This window comes from Ranitomeya variabilis, chromosome 3 (assembly GCF_051348905.1).
Source record: "Ranitomeya variabilis isolate aRanVar5 chromosome 3, aRanVar5.hap1, whole genome shotgun sequence".
Taxonomy (NCBI): Eukaryota; Metazoa; Chordata; class Amphibia; order Anura; family Dendrobatidae; genus Ranitomeya; species Ranitomeya variabilis.
This window is the reverse complement of record NC_135234.1, coordinates 762323989-762340970: the sequence shown is the minus strand read 5'-3', so window position 1 is coordinate 762340970 and position 16982 is coordinate 762323989. Positions and strand designations below refer to the sequence as shown.

Below are 16982 nucleotides of genomic sequence, written 5' to 3'. Positions count from 1 at the left end.
CGGATCCCCCCAATCAGGACACAGTTTGTATTTACCAACATTTTGCTGACATCATGACTGGAGTAGGACGTCTGATAATGGGTTTTCCAGGACTAGGTAAGACCTCATTAGAGGAAACTAATAGGGTGCGTTCCTACAAGACGACTGAAACGCTAAGGAAAAACAACGTCTCCTTTCTGTGATCGGATTTTCTCTCCTTATTGACTGTCATAAATTCAGGGGATTGTTTTATGTTTTTTTGATCCTCTGGGTATTCAACTCGAGATCAATTTTCAGCACAAGAAAGTAATCGAGGACAGAACAAAACGTGCTCGTAAACGCTGGCTTAGTGTAACCAGAGAGAAAACCAGCGAGGACGAGATCTCAAGGAGAGAGATTTCCAAATATATTCTAATGGGTAAAAGTCCAATAGTCCGGAGCGCGGCTGTGAACTAACAATAATTCTGAACCACTGGATATTAATAACGTTCTACAGTTCTACTGAAACAAGTTATAATTCTGCTGAGATCTGAACCTGAAGACTAATAAGTAAAGGAATAAAGTCTCGTACAGTACTGGGCATCATCAGCATGGTTCCAAAGAATGCACACAGTGACTGCACCAGCAGAATAGTGAGTGCAGCTCTGGGGTATAATACAGGATGTAACTCAGGATCAGTAATGTATGTACACAGTGACTGCACCAGCAGAATAGTGAGTGCCGCTCTGGGGTATAATACAGGATGTAACTCAGGATCAGTAATGTAATGTCTGTACACAGTGACTGCACCAGCAGAATAGTGAGTGCAGCTCTGGGGTATAATACAGGATGTAACTCAGGATCAGTAATGTAATGTATGTACACAGTGACTGCACCAGGAGAATAGTGAGTGCAGCTCTGGAGTATAATACAGGATGTAACTCAGGATCAGTAATGTAATGTATGTACACAGTGACTGCACCAGCAGAATAGTGAGTGCAGCTCTGGGATATAATACAGGATGTAGCTCAGGATCAGTAATGTATGTACACAGTGACTGCACCAGCAGAATAGTGAGTGCAGCTCTGGGGTATAATACAGGATGTAACTCAGGATCAGTAATGTAATGTCTGTACACAGTGACTGCACCAGCAGAATAGTGAGTGCAGCTCTGGGGTATAATACAGGATGTAACTCAGGATCAGTAATGTAATGTATGTACACAGTGACTGCACCAGCAGAATAGTGAGTGCAGCTCTGGAGTATAATACAGGATGTAACTCAGGATCAGTAATGTAATGTATGTACACAGTGACTGCACCAGCAGAATAGTGAGTGCAGCTCTGGGATATAATACAGGATGTAGCTCAGGATCAGTAATGTATGTACACAGTGACTGCACCAGCAGAAAAGTGAGTGCAGCTCTGGGGTATAATACAGGAGGTAACTCAGGATCAGTAATGTAATGTATGTACACAGTGACTGCACCAGCAGAATAGTGAGTGCAGCTCTGGGGTATAATACAGGATGTAACTCAGGATCAGTAATGTAATGTATGTACACAGTGACTGCACCAGCAGAATAGTGAGTGCAGCTCTGGGGTATAATACAGGATATAACTCAGGATCAGTAATGTAATGTATGTACACAGTGACTGCACCAGCAGAATAGTGAGTGCAGCTCTGGGGTATAATACAGGATATAACTCAGGATCAATAATGTAATGTATGTACACAGTGACTGCACCAGCAGAATAGTGAGTGCAGCTCTGGGGTATAATACAGGAGGTAACTCAGGATCAGTAATGTAATGTATGTACACAGTGACTGCACCAGCAGAATAGTGAGTGCAGCTCTGGGGTATAATACAGGATGTAACTCAGGATCAGTAATGTAATGTATGTACACAGTGACTGCACCAGCAGAATAGTGAGTGCAGCTCTGGGGTATAATACAGGATATAACTCAGGATCAGTAATGTAATGTATGTACACAGTGACTGCACCAGCAGAATAGTGAGTGCAGCTCTGGAGGATAATACAGGATGTAACTCAGGATCAGTAGTGTAATGTATGTACACAGTGACTGCACCAGCAGAATAGTGAGCGCAGCTCTGAGGTATAATACAGGATGTAACTCAGGATCAGTAATGTATGTACACAGTGACTGCACCAGCAGAATAGTGAGTGCAGCTCTGGGGTATAATACAGGATGTAACTCAGGATCAGTAATGTAATGTATGTACACAGTGACTGCACCAGCAGAATAGTGAGTGCAGCTCTGGGGTATAATACAGGAGGTAACTCAGGATCAGTAATGTAATGTATGTACACAGTGACTGCACCAGCAGAATAGTGAGTGCAGCTCTGGAGGATAATACAGGATGTAACTCAGGATCAGTAATGTAATGTATGTACACAGTGACTGCACCAGCAGAATAGTGAGTGCAGCTCTGGAGTATAATACAGGATGTAACTCAGGATAAGTAATGTAATGTATGTACACAGTGACTGCACCAGCAGAATAGTGAGCGCAGCTCTGAGGTATAATACAGGATGTAACTCAGGATCAGTAATGTATGTACACAGTGACTGCACCAGCAGAATAGTGAGTGCAGCTCTGGGGTATAATACAGGATGTAACTCAGGATCAGTAATGTAATGTATGTACACAGTGACTGCACCAGCAGAATAGTGAGTGCAGCTCTGGGGTATAACACAGGATGTAACTCAGGATCAGTAATGTAATGTATGTATACAGTGACTGCACCAGCAGAATAGTGAGTGCAGCTCTGGAGGATAATGCAGGATGTAACTCAGGATCAGTAATGTAATGTATGTACACAGTGACTGCACCAGCAGAATAGTGAGTGCAGCTCTGGGGTATAATACAGGAGGTAACTCAGGATCAGTAATGTAATGTATGTACACAGTGACTGCACCAGCAGAATAGTGAGTGCAGCTCTGGGGTATAACACAGGATGTAACTCAGGATCAGTAATGTAATGTATGTACACAGTGACTGCACCAGCAGAATAGTGAGTGCAGCTCTGGGGTATAATACAGGAGGTAACTCAGGATCAGTAATGTAATGTATGTACACAGTGACTGCACCAGCAGAATAGTGAGTGCAGCTCTGGGGTATAACACAGGATGTAACTCAGGATCAGTAATGTAATGTCTGTACACAGTGACTGCACCAGCAGAATAGTGAGTGCAGCTCTGGGGTATAATACAGGATGTAACTCAGGATCAGTAATGTAATGTATGTACACAGTGACTGCACCAGCAGAATAGTGAGTGCAGCTCTGGAGTATAATACAGGATGTAACTCAGGATCAGTAATGTAATGTATGTACACAGTGACTGCACCAGCAGAATAGTGAGTGCAGCTCTGGGATATAATACAGGATGTAGCTCAGGATCAGTAATGTATGTACACAGTGACTGCACCAGCAGAAAAGTGAGTGCAGCTCTGGGGTATAATACAGGAGGTAACTCAGGATCAGTAATGTAATGTATGTACACAGTGACTGCACCAGCAGAATAGTGAGTGCAGCTCTGGGGTATAATACAGGATGTAACTCAGGATCAGTAATGTAATGTATGTACACAGTGACTGCACCAGCAGAATAGTGAGTGCAGCTCTGGGGTATAATACAGGATATAACTCAGGATCAGTAATGTAATGTATGTACACAGTGACTGCACCAGCAGAATAGTGAGTGCAGCTCTGGGGTATAATACAGGAGGTAACTCAGGATCAGTAATGTAATGTATGTACACAGTGACTGCACCAGCAGAATAGTGAGTGCAGCTCTGGGGTATAATACAGGATGTAACTCAGGATCAGTAATGTAATGTATGTACACAGTGACTGCACCAGCAGAATAGTGAGTGCAGCTCTGGGGTATAATACAGGATATAACTCAGGATCAGTAATGTAATGTATGTACACAGTGACTGCACCAGCAGAATAGTGAGTGCAGCTCTGGAGGATAATACAGGATGTAACTCAGGATCAGTAGTGTAATGTATGTACACAGTGACTGCACCAGCAGAATAGTGAGCGCAGCTCTGAGGTATAATACAGGATGTAACTCAGGATCAGTAATGTATGTACACAGTGACTGCACCAGCAGAATAGTGAGTGCAGCTCTGGGGTATAATACAGGATGTAACTCAGGATCAGTAATGTAATGTATGTACACAGTGACTGCACCAGCAGAATAGTGAGTGCAGCTCTGGGGTATAATACAGGAGGTAACTCAGGATCAGTAATGTAATGTATGTACACAGTGACTGCACCAGCAGAATAGTGAGTGCAGCTCTGGAGGATAATACAGGATGTAACTCAGGATCAGTAATGTAATGTATGTACACAGTGACTGCACCAGCAGAATAGTGAGTGCAGCTCTGGAGTATAATACAGGATGTAACTCAGGATAAGTAATGTAATGTATGTACACAGTGACTGCACCAGCAGAATAGTGAGCGCAGCTCTGAGGTATAATACAGGATGTAACTCAGGATCAGTAATGTATGTACACAGTGACTGCACCAGCAGAATAGTGAGTGCAGCTCTGGGGTATAATACAGGATGTAACTCAGGATCAGTAATGTAATGTATGTACACAGTGACTGCACCAGCAGAATAGTGAGTGCAGCTCTGGGGTATAACACAGGATGTAACTCAGGATCAGTAATGTAATGTATGTATACAGTGACTGCACCAGCAGAATAGTGAGTGCAGCTCTGGAGGATAATGCAGGATGTAACTCAGGATCAGTAATGTAATGTATGTACACAGTGACTGCACCAGCAGAATAGTGAGTGCAGCTCTGGGGTATAATACAGGATGTAACTCAGGATCAGTAATGTAATGTATGTACACAGTGACTGCACCAGCAGAATAGTGAGTGCAGCTCTGGGGTATAATACAGGAGGTAACTCAGGATCAGTAATGTAATGTATGTACACAGTGACTGCACCAGCAGAATAGTGAGTGCAGCTCTGGGGTATAACACAGGATGTAACTCAGGATCAGTAATGTAATGTATGTACACAGTGACTGCACCAGCAGAATAGTGAGTGCAGCTCTGGGGTATAATACAGGAGGTAACTCAGGATCAGTAATGTAATGTATGTACACAGTGACTGCACCAGCAGAATAGTGAGTGCAGCTCTGGGGTATAACACAGGATGTAACTCAGGATCAGTAATGTAATGTATGTATACAGTGACTGCACCAGCAGAATAGTGAGTGCAGCTCTGGAGGATAATGCAGGATGTAACTCAGGATCAGTCATGTAATGTATGTACACAGTGACTGCACCAGTAGAATAGTGAGTGCAGCTCTGGGGTATAATACAGGATGTAACTCAGGATCAGTAAGGTAATGTGTGTACACAGTGATTGCACCAGCAGAATAGTGAGTGCAGCTCTGGAGTATAATACAGGATGTAACTCAGGATCAGTAATGAATGTATGTACACAGTGACTGCACCAGCAGAATAGTGAGTGCAGCTCTGGGGTATAATGCAGGATGTAACTCAGGATCAGTAATGTAATGTATGTACACAGTGACAGCACCAGGAGAATAGTGAGTGCAGCTCTGAGGTATAATCCAGGATGTAACTCAGGATCAGTAATGTAATGTATGTACACAGTGACTGCACCAGCAGAATAGTGAGTGCAGCTCTGGGGTATAATACAGAATGTAACTCAGGATCAGTAAAGTAATGTGTGTACACAGTGACAGCACCAGGAGAATAGTGAGTGCAGCTCTGAGGTATAATACAGGATGTAACTCAGGATCAGTAATGTATGTACACAGTGACTGCACCAGCAGAATAGTGAGTGCAGCTCTGGGGTATAATACAGGATGTAACTCAGGATCAGTAATGTAATGTATGTACACAGTGACTGCACCAGCAGAATAGTGAGTGCAGCTCTGGGGTATAATACAGGAGGTAACTCAGGATCAGTAATGTAATGTATGTACACAGTGACTGCACCAGCAGAATAGTGAGTGCAGCTCTGGGGTATAACACAGGATGTAACTCAGGATCAGTAATGTAATGTATGTATACAGTGACTGCACCAGCAGAATAGTGAGTGCAGCTCTGGAGGATAATGCAGGATGTAACTCAGGATCAGTAATGTAATGTATGTACACAGTGACTGCACCAGCAGAATAGTGAGTGCAGCTCTGGGGTATAACACAGGATGTAACTCAGGATCAGTAATGTAATGTATGTATACAGTGACTGCACCAGCAGAATAGTGAGTGCAGCTCTGGAGGATAATGCAGGATGTAACTCAGGATCAGTCATGTAATGTATGTACACAGTGACTGCACCAGTAGAATAGTGAGTGCAGCTCTGGGGTATAATACAGGATGTAACTCAGGATCAGTAAGGTAATGTGTGTACACAGTGATTGCACCAACAGAATAGTGAGTGCAGCTCTGGAGTATAATACAGGATGTAACTCAGGATCAGTAATGAATGTATGTACACAGTGACTGCACCAGCAGAATAGTGAGTGCAGCTCTGGGGTATAATGCAGGATGTAACTCAGGATCAGTAATGTAATGTATGTACACAGTGACAGCACCAGGAGAATAGTGAGTGCAGCTCTGAGGTATAATACAGGATGTAACTCAGGATCAGTAATGTAATGTATGTACACAGTGACTGCACCAGCAGAATAGTGAGTGCAGCTCTGGGGTATAATACAGAATGTAACTCAGGATCAGTAAAGTAATGTGTGTACACAGTGATTGCACCAGCAGAATAGTGAGTGCAGCTCTGGAGTATAATACAGGATGTAACTCAGGATGAGTAATGAATGTATGTACACAGTGACTGCACCAGCAGAATAGTGAGTGCAGCTCTGGGGTATAATACAAGATGTAACTCAGGATCAGTAATGTAATGTATGTACACAGTGACTGCACCAGCAGAATAGTGAGTGCAGCTCTGGGGTATAACACAGGATGTAACTCAGGATCAGTAATGTAATGTATGTACACAGTGACTGCACCAGCAGAATAGTGAGTGCAGCTCTGGGGTATAATACAGGAGGTAACTCAGGATCAGTAATGTAATGTATGTACACAGTGACTGCACCAGCAGAATAGTGAGTGCAGCTCTGGGGTATAACACAGGATGTAACTCAGGATCAGTAATGTAATGTATGTATACAGTGACTGCACCAGCAGAATAGTGAGTGCAGCTCTGGAGGATAATGCAGGATGTAACTCAGGATCAGTCATGTATTGTATGTACACAGCGACTGCACCAGCAGAATAGTGAGTGCAGCTCTGGGGTATAATACAGGATGTAACTCAGGATCAGTAAGGTAATGTGTGTACACAGTGATTGCACCAGCAGAATAGTGAGTGCAGCTCTGGAGTATAATACAGGATGTAACTCAGGATCAGTAATGAATGTATGTACACAGTGACTGCACCAGCAGAATAGTGAGTGCAGCTCTGGGGTATAATGCAGGAGGTAACTCAGGATCAGTAATGTAATGTATGTACACAGTGACAGCACCAGGAGAATAGTGAGTGCAGCTCTGAGGTATAATACAGGATGTAACTCAGGATCAGTAATGTAATGTATGTACACAGTGACTGCACCAGCAGAATAGTGAGTGCAGCTCTGGGGTATAATACAGAATGTAACTCAGGATCAGTAAAGTAATGTGTGTACACAGTGATTGCACCAGCAGAATAGTGAGTGCAGCTCTGGAGTATAATACAGGATGTAACTCAGGATGAGTAATGAATGTATGTACACAGTGACTGCACCAGCAGAATAGTGAGTGCAGCTCTGGGGTATAATACAAGATGTAACTCAGGATCAGTAATGTAATGTATGTACACAGTGACTGCATCAGTAGAATAGTGAGTGCAGCTCTGGGGTATAATACAGGATGTAACTCAGGATCAGAATAGTGAGTGCAGCTCTGGAGGATAATACAGGATGTAACTCAGGATCAGAAATGTAATGTAATGTATGTACATTAACATGGAACACAACAGCACAAAAATTAAAAAGGCAGAAAAGAAATCTGCTGTGCTCCCAGGCAACATGTTTCAGACTTACATGGCCCTTTCTCAAGCCTAACAAAGGTCCGTGCAGGTCTGAAACGTGTTGCCTGGGAGCGTAGTGGATTTATTTTCTGACTTTTTAATTTTTGAGTTGTTATTTTCAACCATTTTTTGTGCTTTTTTATATCACTGGATCAATGAAACAATTTTTTTAAGAAGACTTGAGTGCCGGCTATTGCATTTACTCTTGATACAATATAAATTTACGGATTTGGAGATTCTGATTCACTTTTAATTAAAACCTCTTTTTCCCAAAACTCCAGATTTTTTTCCTGCATATTTTGTACAAACCCCATTGATGCAGTCGTGAGTCATCACCCGTGCCGTGAATCCGCAGCTTTCACCAGTGGGTAAGGACCTTTCATTATTATAATATGCAGACACAAATCATGTGTGGAGAATATGCGAGACGCAACTTAAGAGGTTCAGACAGCAGAAAAATTCTGTGTCTACCTTGAGTCACACACAAACCAGTTTTTACAGTTGTTATGTCTGACAGATCCAGTGTTTTGCAATCTCATACAATTATATGTACTTCACATAAATCCACAGTGACTAATGACCAAAATTCTGACATTTTTTTAAACTTATTTTTGAAGCCGGTGCTAATAGGGGTCCATGTACAAAAAATAAATGCTGAACACTTTAAAGGAGCAAAAAAAAACTACATCTACGTCATATTTTCGATTTTATAGGTTTTCTTCCATGCGAGAAAAAAACAAACAAAACTAAAATGTATTACTGAATTATTGAAAAGTGCATGTTTTAAGTCCTAAATTGTTATATTTTTGTTTTATTATATTTTTTACCATTTTGAAATTTTTTACAAAAAAAAAATGTAAACTTTAAAAATCAGATATTTTGAAAGATGTAATGAACAAATCATACATCCTGTTCCAAACTTTTCATCATTGATGGGTAGAGAAGAGCGTCTCCTTTCTGAAAGACATTGACTTTTACGCGGATGACCTCACACCCCAAGAAACTGTGGATATTGCCTGTGGAAACGTCTCCCGGCCAAGCATCTTCCATGCCGTGATCTCCACCATAAACAGTGTTAGATGACATATGAGGCTTGAATCTGCAACACTCTCCGGGACAGTCACTCCCCAAATCTGCCGAAATTGGATTCATCAGATTCGCTAAAATTTGGTTGGAACATTTGATTTGTGCCAAATTTATTCTATGGGAATCGAATTGTAGGTAACGGCCATTTCATTTATATTCTGAGGGTCTCTCCAGATCACATAGAATAATAAACAGAGGAGATAAAAAATAAAAAATATATTATATCCACCTCACCCATCACCTGTCCTGGCGATGCAGCTCCCTCTCTGAACTTCTACTGGATCCTTTCTTCTCTCTGGCTTCAGCTTTCTTCTTCACTCCTTGGCACCTCCGGGGTTGACATGGCCTTCCATGACATCACTTGAGGCTTAGTCAGCACCGAGGGTGAAGATGGAAGAGAAGTCTGGAGATGTAGAGAGGAGGCGAGCCATCGGAAGACCAGGCAGGGAGCTGTAGCGCTAGGACTAGTGATTTAATCCATTCTCGGCTCTACAAAAAATCATGCAAAATGGCGACCAGGGAAGCGAATCACATCCAAATGTTTGGTGAATTTAATTCACCTTAAATCGATTCGCTCATCACTAGTTCTGGATGAAAGAGGAGGAACCATAGTTGGAAGACAATAGCCCCTATACATCAAAGTATTTATGCCAGAAAACCAATACAAAACACTTTGTAGAGTTGCAAAATTTTTGTGCAATGCGGAGTTTCACAAAATGTTGCGACTATTCATATGTTCATGTTAGCTTCGGGCAGCTCCGCCAAAGTGGGAGGACCTGGAGAGGAACTGAGAGAGGAGGGGACGTGGCTGTGCCCACCCATCAAATTCATCAAAAGTGGCAGAAAACATTATACCACAAATGTTACTCTAGACTAGAGTAACAGTTTTGACAAGGATGCATGGAAGCGCACGCCACTGATAAGGTGCACCGGATTCGTTAAGTGGCATGTGCATCTTATTCCTGCGGGGCCCTGGCATATGAATTGCTAGTCTTGATGAAACAGGGTCAATGTGTTAGGGTATTGTTTGCCAAACTATTAAAGAGCACTAGATCTATGGACACCATACTACGAAGGCCCAAATTCCATGGCGTCTACCAACTGTAGAGGAGTTCTTACAAAACTTTTTTTTGCTTGCGCTTGAAGCCAAACTCACCGGTCTTGTGTTCCATGAGATCCTAACTTTTCATTCTTTAAACAATAATCCGGAGAACTTTGAAGATATATAAGTTCCGTCTCCCGCACCGGCCGAATATCCAGATCTTTGGGCACCAGCTGTTTCCGTGTACCCATTGGTCGATGAACTACCTTTGTTGCTGATAGATACTTGGTTTTAAGATCCAAGGCGATCTCTCGAAGTTCCAGCAATCCTTTCCAACAGGTCTTAATAGAGCAGGACCCTGAGACTCCATGACATTTACATTTCAGCTCCAATGAGGATTTCAGCACCTAAATAAAAAATTTTTTTTAGAAAAACTCGAACATCTACAGAGACAAGTATATAAATGTTTACATCCCTAAAACAAAGTCAGATTTTTAATTTTAGGAATATGTTCCCAACATGTATGTCCATCTTGGAGAATCTACTCACCTGTCTCCCCACTTCGCTGTTGTGGAGATGCATTAGCTTATTGGCTTGAGATCCTGACTTCTTCATCTTCATTGGGGCATCGGAGAACTTAGAGCCCATCATAAGACCATAGTTCACGTTGTCGGCACATCCTCCCCAACGAGAACCTTGGTCCAGTGGCTCCCCAGGTATGGGGCCGCAAGAACAACCTGGGAGGTCCCCGACGGTGCAAGCCCTGGCAATCGTATGGCTTATAGAAGCAGCAGACAGAGCGTACAAAAATGCTGATTCTCTTGTACCTAAAAAAAATAAAATATTCATCAATTCCTTGTATTTCAGTGAAGCTGAGCAATCATCTCAACAGACATGACTTGTAGATCCTACATGGGACATGGTTGGGCTTTAAACATTTTCTATAAGCAACTCAACAAATGTTCTCCAATGTGGTCAATGCAATGAGCAATGCTAACTCCCTCCCGCTGCCGCCACTTGGTGCCCTTTATAACATAGGTATTAAAACCCTACAATCAGTCCATAATATGGAGGTACAGTAAAGTCTCAAAGAAGTCTACAAGTTTCATATTTCACCTATAAAGGTTTCATCCATGTAAATCGGTCCTATCTCGGCCTGCAATGCACGGACTGGTCATGGCTTTTTCGACCTGAGCACCACAGCCTCATAGAAATATATTAAGCTCTTCTGCTCCGGTCAGGAGACCTCCGGCCAGTCCGTAGATTGCGGTCCAAGATTGGACTAATTTGCATGGATATCGGCATGAGCCCTTATGGACACGAGCTGATTGCGGAAAATATTGGCCATAATAGACCTCTCTGGCACTGGTATCATTGCCGCAGAAAAAAAAACAATTGGGCATGGTGACACCCAACGTACCTGATGGTGAAGATGTCACGGGAGAGGTGGAAGGCCACTATAAACATAAAATTCGAGGATGTTTACACCGTTTTCTCAAAGTTAGGACTACCAAATCGACAACTTACATTTTTGGGTAAATGGTCAAATCTTTCATTTTGATTTATAAAAAAATAAACAAAAATATGAGAAAAGGAAAAAAAAATGTAAAATACTAGAAATTTTCATAAGGAATATCCCAGAAATAACAATGTTTATGTCATGAAGCCACTCAATGACCCAACACCAACTTAATCACCGTTAATGGACAGCAAAAATGCGGAAATGAACATTTTATTGGTTGTTTTAATCGTCTCCAAACTACAAGTAACTCTCAGATTATTAACGCTGCTCTCGAAAAGTGAGGTGCCGAATATTTCTGTACTCGGTGTAGGAAAGTTGTCATTTCCTGGCGGTGTTTAGCTTCTGTAAACCACATAATGAAAAAGAATAACACGATGCTCGTAGTCAGAGGTTTTGACTCGTTAATACTAATGAAGAGCAGCTTTCTCACACAAGAGGAGTTCCCCTAACCCTTGATGGATCGCCACGGTCTATGACTTTCTGATGGCTAATGTTACGGAGGAAAAGGGGAACACTTTTATGAATTTCCTGAGAACTGATGAGGATAGAGTACAAAATGCCTTCATTTTGGGGGGGAAGGGTATTTATTCACTTGTTACATTAATTAAATAAATGCCATAAAATGAATGATTAAGAATTTAAAAAGCAAGCAAAAAAAAAACAACAAAATTTAACAAACATCAAAAAAAGAATTTTAAAAAACAAAAGTAAAAAATAAAATAAAATGTAAAAGAAATTAAAGAAAATGTTGAAATGAAAAACTAATGGAATAATTCAGCAGGATCATGGAAAACATCCCAAAAATGTCTCGATTGAGACATTTTTTAACAGACTGGCGCAGTAGATTCCAGCACACTTACACTAATTTTTGCAAATTAGTCAAATTTTACCAAACTGACTGCGTGAAAACTGAAAACACTGCGAAGGGAGAACAATGGGCCCTATTCATCATATGCGGGTTTTTGTAAGTCACTTTCTCTTTCTTTATTTTGCTTAGTGGTATTAATGTTTTTTTCATCAAATTTTTTCGAAATGGCCCATGAGGTTTATGAATTTGAAGCATAATCTTTTTTTGTCTTTAACAGTTTTTAATGTTCCAATAAAATGTACCAAAATTTGCACCAAAAATTTCAAATGTACATAAAAATCAATTCAGGGAGACTGGAGCACATTTCCACCAAAATGTTTTAACTTTTTAAAAAGTTGCAATTGATGAATCTGCTGAAAACTACTACAAACCCCAAACATCATCCACAAAATAACTAATAATAAAAAAGGCGAACACATAAAAAAAACTTTAAAAAGGAGTAAATTAAAAAAAGGCACAAATGAAAGAAAAAGGCAAAAAACACCAAAAATTAGGAATAAAAAAGTGCAAATGCAAGAATGAACCGCACCCTAAATGTGTTAATGGTAAGCAAGAACATTTCTGAAAGAATCGGGAAACTTGCCCAAATAAATATTTAATGTTTCTGTCTTGAGACAGTGGGGCAGATTTACTAAGTACATTTAGCAAATTATTGTAGACTCTGCAAAACATGGAGAACATGATGTGCCACAATTCACGAGAGGGTTTTTTAGCTCTTTATGACTACACTTGAAAAGTACAGGAATTAAAAGATTGGCGCTATTTTCTAGCATATACTATTTCTGTATATATACATACAAGTGCTTCTCACTAAATGGGAATATGATAAACAATTTAGCATTATCCCCTCATCACTATCCTGGTATGCATGGCTCCTCATCCCTTTCCTGGTATACATGGCTCCTCATCCCTATCCTGGTATACATGGCTCCTCATCCCTATCCTTGTATGCATGGCTCCTCATCCCTATCCTGGTATACATGGCTCCTCATCCCTATCCTGGTATACATGGCTCCTCATCCCTATCCTGGTATACATGGCTCCTCATCCCTATCGTGGTATACATGACGCCTCATCCTTATCCTGGTGTACATGGCTCCTCATCCCTATCCTGGTATGCATGGCTCCTCATCCCTATCCTTGTTTGCATGGCCCCCTCATCCCTATCCTTGTTTGCATGGCACCCTCAACCCTATCCTGGTATGCATGGCTCCTCATCCCTATCCTGGTATGCATGGGTCATCATCCCTATCCTTGTATGCATGGCTCCTCATCCCTATCCTGGTATGCATGGCTCCTCATTCCTTTCCTGGTATGCATGGCTCATCATCCCTATCCTTGTATGCTTGGCTCCTCATCCCTATCCTGTTATGCATGGCTACTCATCCCTATCCTGGTATGCATGGCTCCTCATTCCTTTCCTGGTATGCATAGCTCATCATCCCTATCCTTGTATGCTTGGCTCCTCATCCCTATTCTGGCATGCATGGCTCCTCATCCCTATCCTGGTATGCATGTCTCCTCATTCCTTTTCAGGTATGCATGGCTCATCATCCCTATCCTTGTATGCATGGCTCCTCATCCCTATCCTGGTATTCATGGCTCCTCATCCCTATCCTTGTATGCATGGCTCCTCATCCCTATCCTGGTATGCATGGCTCCTCATCCCTGTCCTTGCATGCATGGCTCCTCATCCCTATCCTTGTATGCATGGCTCCTCATCCCTATCCTGGTATGCATGGCTCCTCATCCCTATCCTTGTATGCATGGCTCCTCATCCCTATCCTGGTATTAATGGCACCCTCATCCCTATCCTTGTATACATGGCTCCCTCATCTTTATCCTTGTATGCATGACTCCTCATCCCTATCCTGGTATGCGTGGCTCTTCATCCCTATCCTTGTATGCATGGCTCCTCATCCCTATCCTGGTATGCATGGCTCCTCATCCCTATCCTGGTATGCATGGCTCATCCCTATCCTGGTATGCATGGCTCCTCATCCCTTTCCTGGTATGCATGGCTCCTCATCCCTATCCTGGTATGCATGGCTCCTCATCCCATCCTGGTGTACATGGCTCTTCACCCGTATCCTTGTATGCATGGCTCCTCATGCCTATCCTGGTACACATGGCTCCTCAACCCAATCCTGGTATGCAGGGCTCTTCATCCCTATCCTTGTATGCATGGCTATTCATCCCTATCCTTGTATGCATGGCTCCTCATCCATATTATTGTATACATGGCTCCTCATCCCTATCCTGGTATGCATGGCCCCCTCATCCCAATCCTTGTATGCATGGCTCCTCATCCATATTCTTGTATACATGGCTTCTCAGCCCTATCCTGGTATACATGGCTCCTCGTCCCTATCCTGGTATGCATGGCTTCTCATCCCTATCCTTGTCTGCATGGCCTCCTCATCCCTATCCTGGTATGCATGCTTCTCATCCCTATCCTTGTCTGCATTGCTCCCTCATCCATATTCTTGTATACATGGCTCCTCATCCCTATCCTTTTATGCATGGCTATTCATCCCTATCCTTGTATGCATGGCTCCTCATCCAAATTCTTGCATACATGGCTCCTCATCCCTATCCTGGTATGCATGGCTCCTCATCCCTATCTTTGTCTGCATGGCCTCCTCATCCCTATCCTGGTATGCATGGCTCCTCATCCCTATCCTGGTATGTATGACCTCCTCATCCCTATCCTGGTATGCATGGCTCCTCATCCCTATCCTGGTATGCATGGCCCCCTCATCCCCATCCTTGTATGCATGGCTCCTCATCCCTATCCTTGTTTGCATGGCACCCTCATCCCTATCCTTGTATACATGGCTCCCTCATCCCCATCCTTGTATACATGGCTCCTCATCCATATTCTTGTATACATGGCCTCCTAATCCCTATCCTGGTATGCATGGCTCCTCATCCCTATCCTGGTATGCATTGCTCCTCATCCCTATCTTTGTGTGCATGGCTCCTCATCCATATTCTTGTATACATGGCTCTTCATCCCTATTCTTGCATACATGGCCCCTCATCCCTATCCTTGTATACATGGCTCCTCATCCCCATCCTTGTATGCATGGCTCCTCATCCCTATCCTTGTATAATTGGCTCCCATCCCCATCCTGGTATGTAGGTCCCCATCAAAAAACATAAAAAAATGAAACCATTATATTTACCTTCCTGCACTCCCAAGCAGTATCTGCGTCTTGTTCCGAAGCCAGAAGCTGATTTATGGTTGTAAGCAGTGTATGGCAGGGACATCATGCGCTGCTTACAAGAAAGCACAGTTGCCGGAATACTCACCGTCCTCCACGCCAGGACTATGTGCGTGGAGGACAGTGAGTATTCATTGCTATTAAGTAGCGCCCACAGTGTCAGCCGTGGCCGCCGGGCAATCACGTGTCATCGTTATTTGAGAGATACTGTGACCCGCTGCTCCATCGCTGCCACTCCCCCTACATGTTCTGGACCCTCATTCGAGTATAAGCCGAGGGGGACGTTTCCAGCACAAAAAAATATGCCGAAAAACTCGATATATACTCGAGTATATACGTTAATTTATTGTAGTTTTTCAATACAAAAAGTGAAACTCATATTATCTAGTCATGACAAACAGAGTGATCTATTTCACGTGTTTATTTCTGTTAATGTTGATGATTATGGCTTACAGCCAATGAAAACCCAAAAGCCATTATCTCAGTAAATTAGGAAGCCTTTGCAGGCGTTTTTTGTTAATTATTCATAAGCATTTATAAAGGTCCTTAGTCTGTTTCATAGGCTCCACAATCATGGGAAAGACTGCTGACCTGACAGATGTCCAGAAGGCAGCCATTGACACACTCCACAAGGAGGGGGAGCCACAAAAGGTCATTGCTACAGAAGCCGGCTGTTCACAGAGTGCTGTATCCAAGAATATTAATGGAAAGTGGAGCGGAAGGAAAAAGTGTGGAAGAAAAAGGTGCACAAGCAACCGGGATAACCGCAGCCTGGAAAGGATTGTTAGGAAAAGGCCATTCAATAATGTGGTGGAGATTCACAAGGAGTGGACTGTTGCTGGAGTCATTGCTTCAAGAGCCTCCACACACAGATGTCTCCAGGACATGGGCTACAAGTGTCGCATTCCTTGTGTCAGCCGCTCATGACCAATAGACAACACCAGAAGCGTCTTACCTGGGCCAAGGAGAAAAAGACCCGGACTGTGGTCAGGGGTCCAAGGTGCTGTTTCAGACTAAAGTAAAATTTGTTTTTCATTTGGAAATCAAGGTCCCAGAGTCTGGAGGAAGAGTGGAGAGGCCACAATCCGAGCTGCTGGAGGTCTAGTGTGAAGTATCCACCATCAGTGATGGTTTGGGGAGCCATGTCATCTGCTGGTGTAGGTCCACTGTGTTTTAT

General features: G+C 42.6%; 1 protein-coding gene across 1 annotated transcript in view; it reads right to left on the bottom strand.

The window, feature by feature from the left end:
- WNT11 (Wnt family member 11) overlaps nucleotides 1-16982 on the bottom strand; it is a 138096-nt gene that overhangs the window by 36009 nt on the left and 85105 nt on the right. The window contains exons 4-5 of the mRNA XM_077298733.1: nucleotides 10738-11015; nucleotides 10303-10595 (exon numbers count right to left, since the gene is read on the bottom strand). Coding sequence (XP_077154848.1) covers nucleotides 10303-10595; nucleotides 10738-11015 — 571 coding nt within the window. The remainder of the gene's footprint in view (nucleotides 1-10302; nucleotides 10596-10737; nucleotides 11016-16982) is intronic.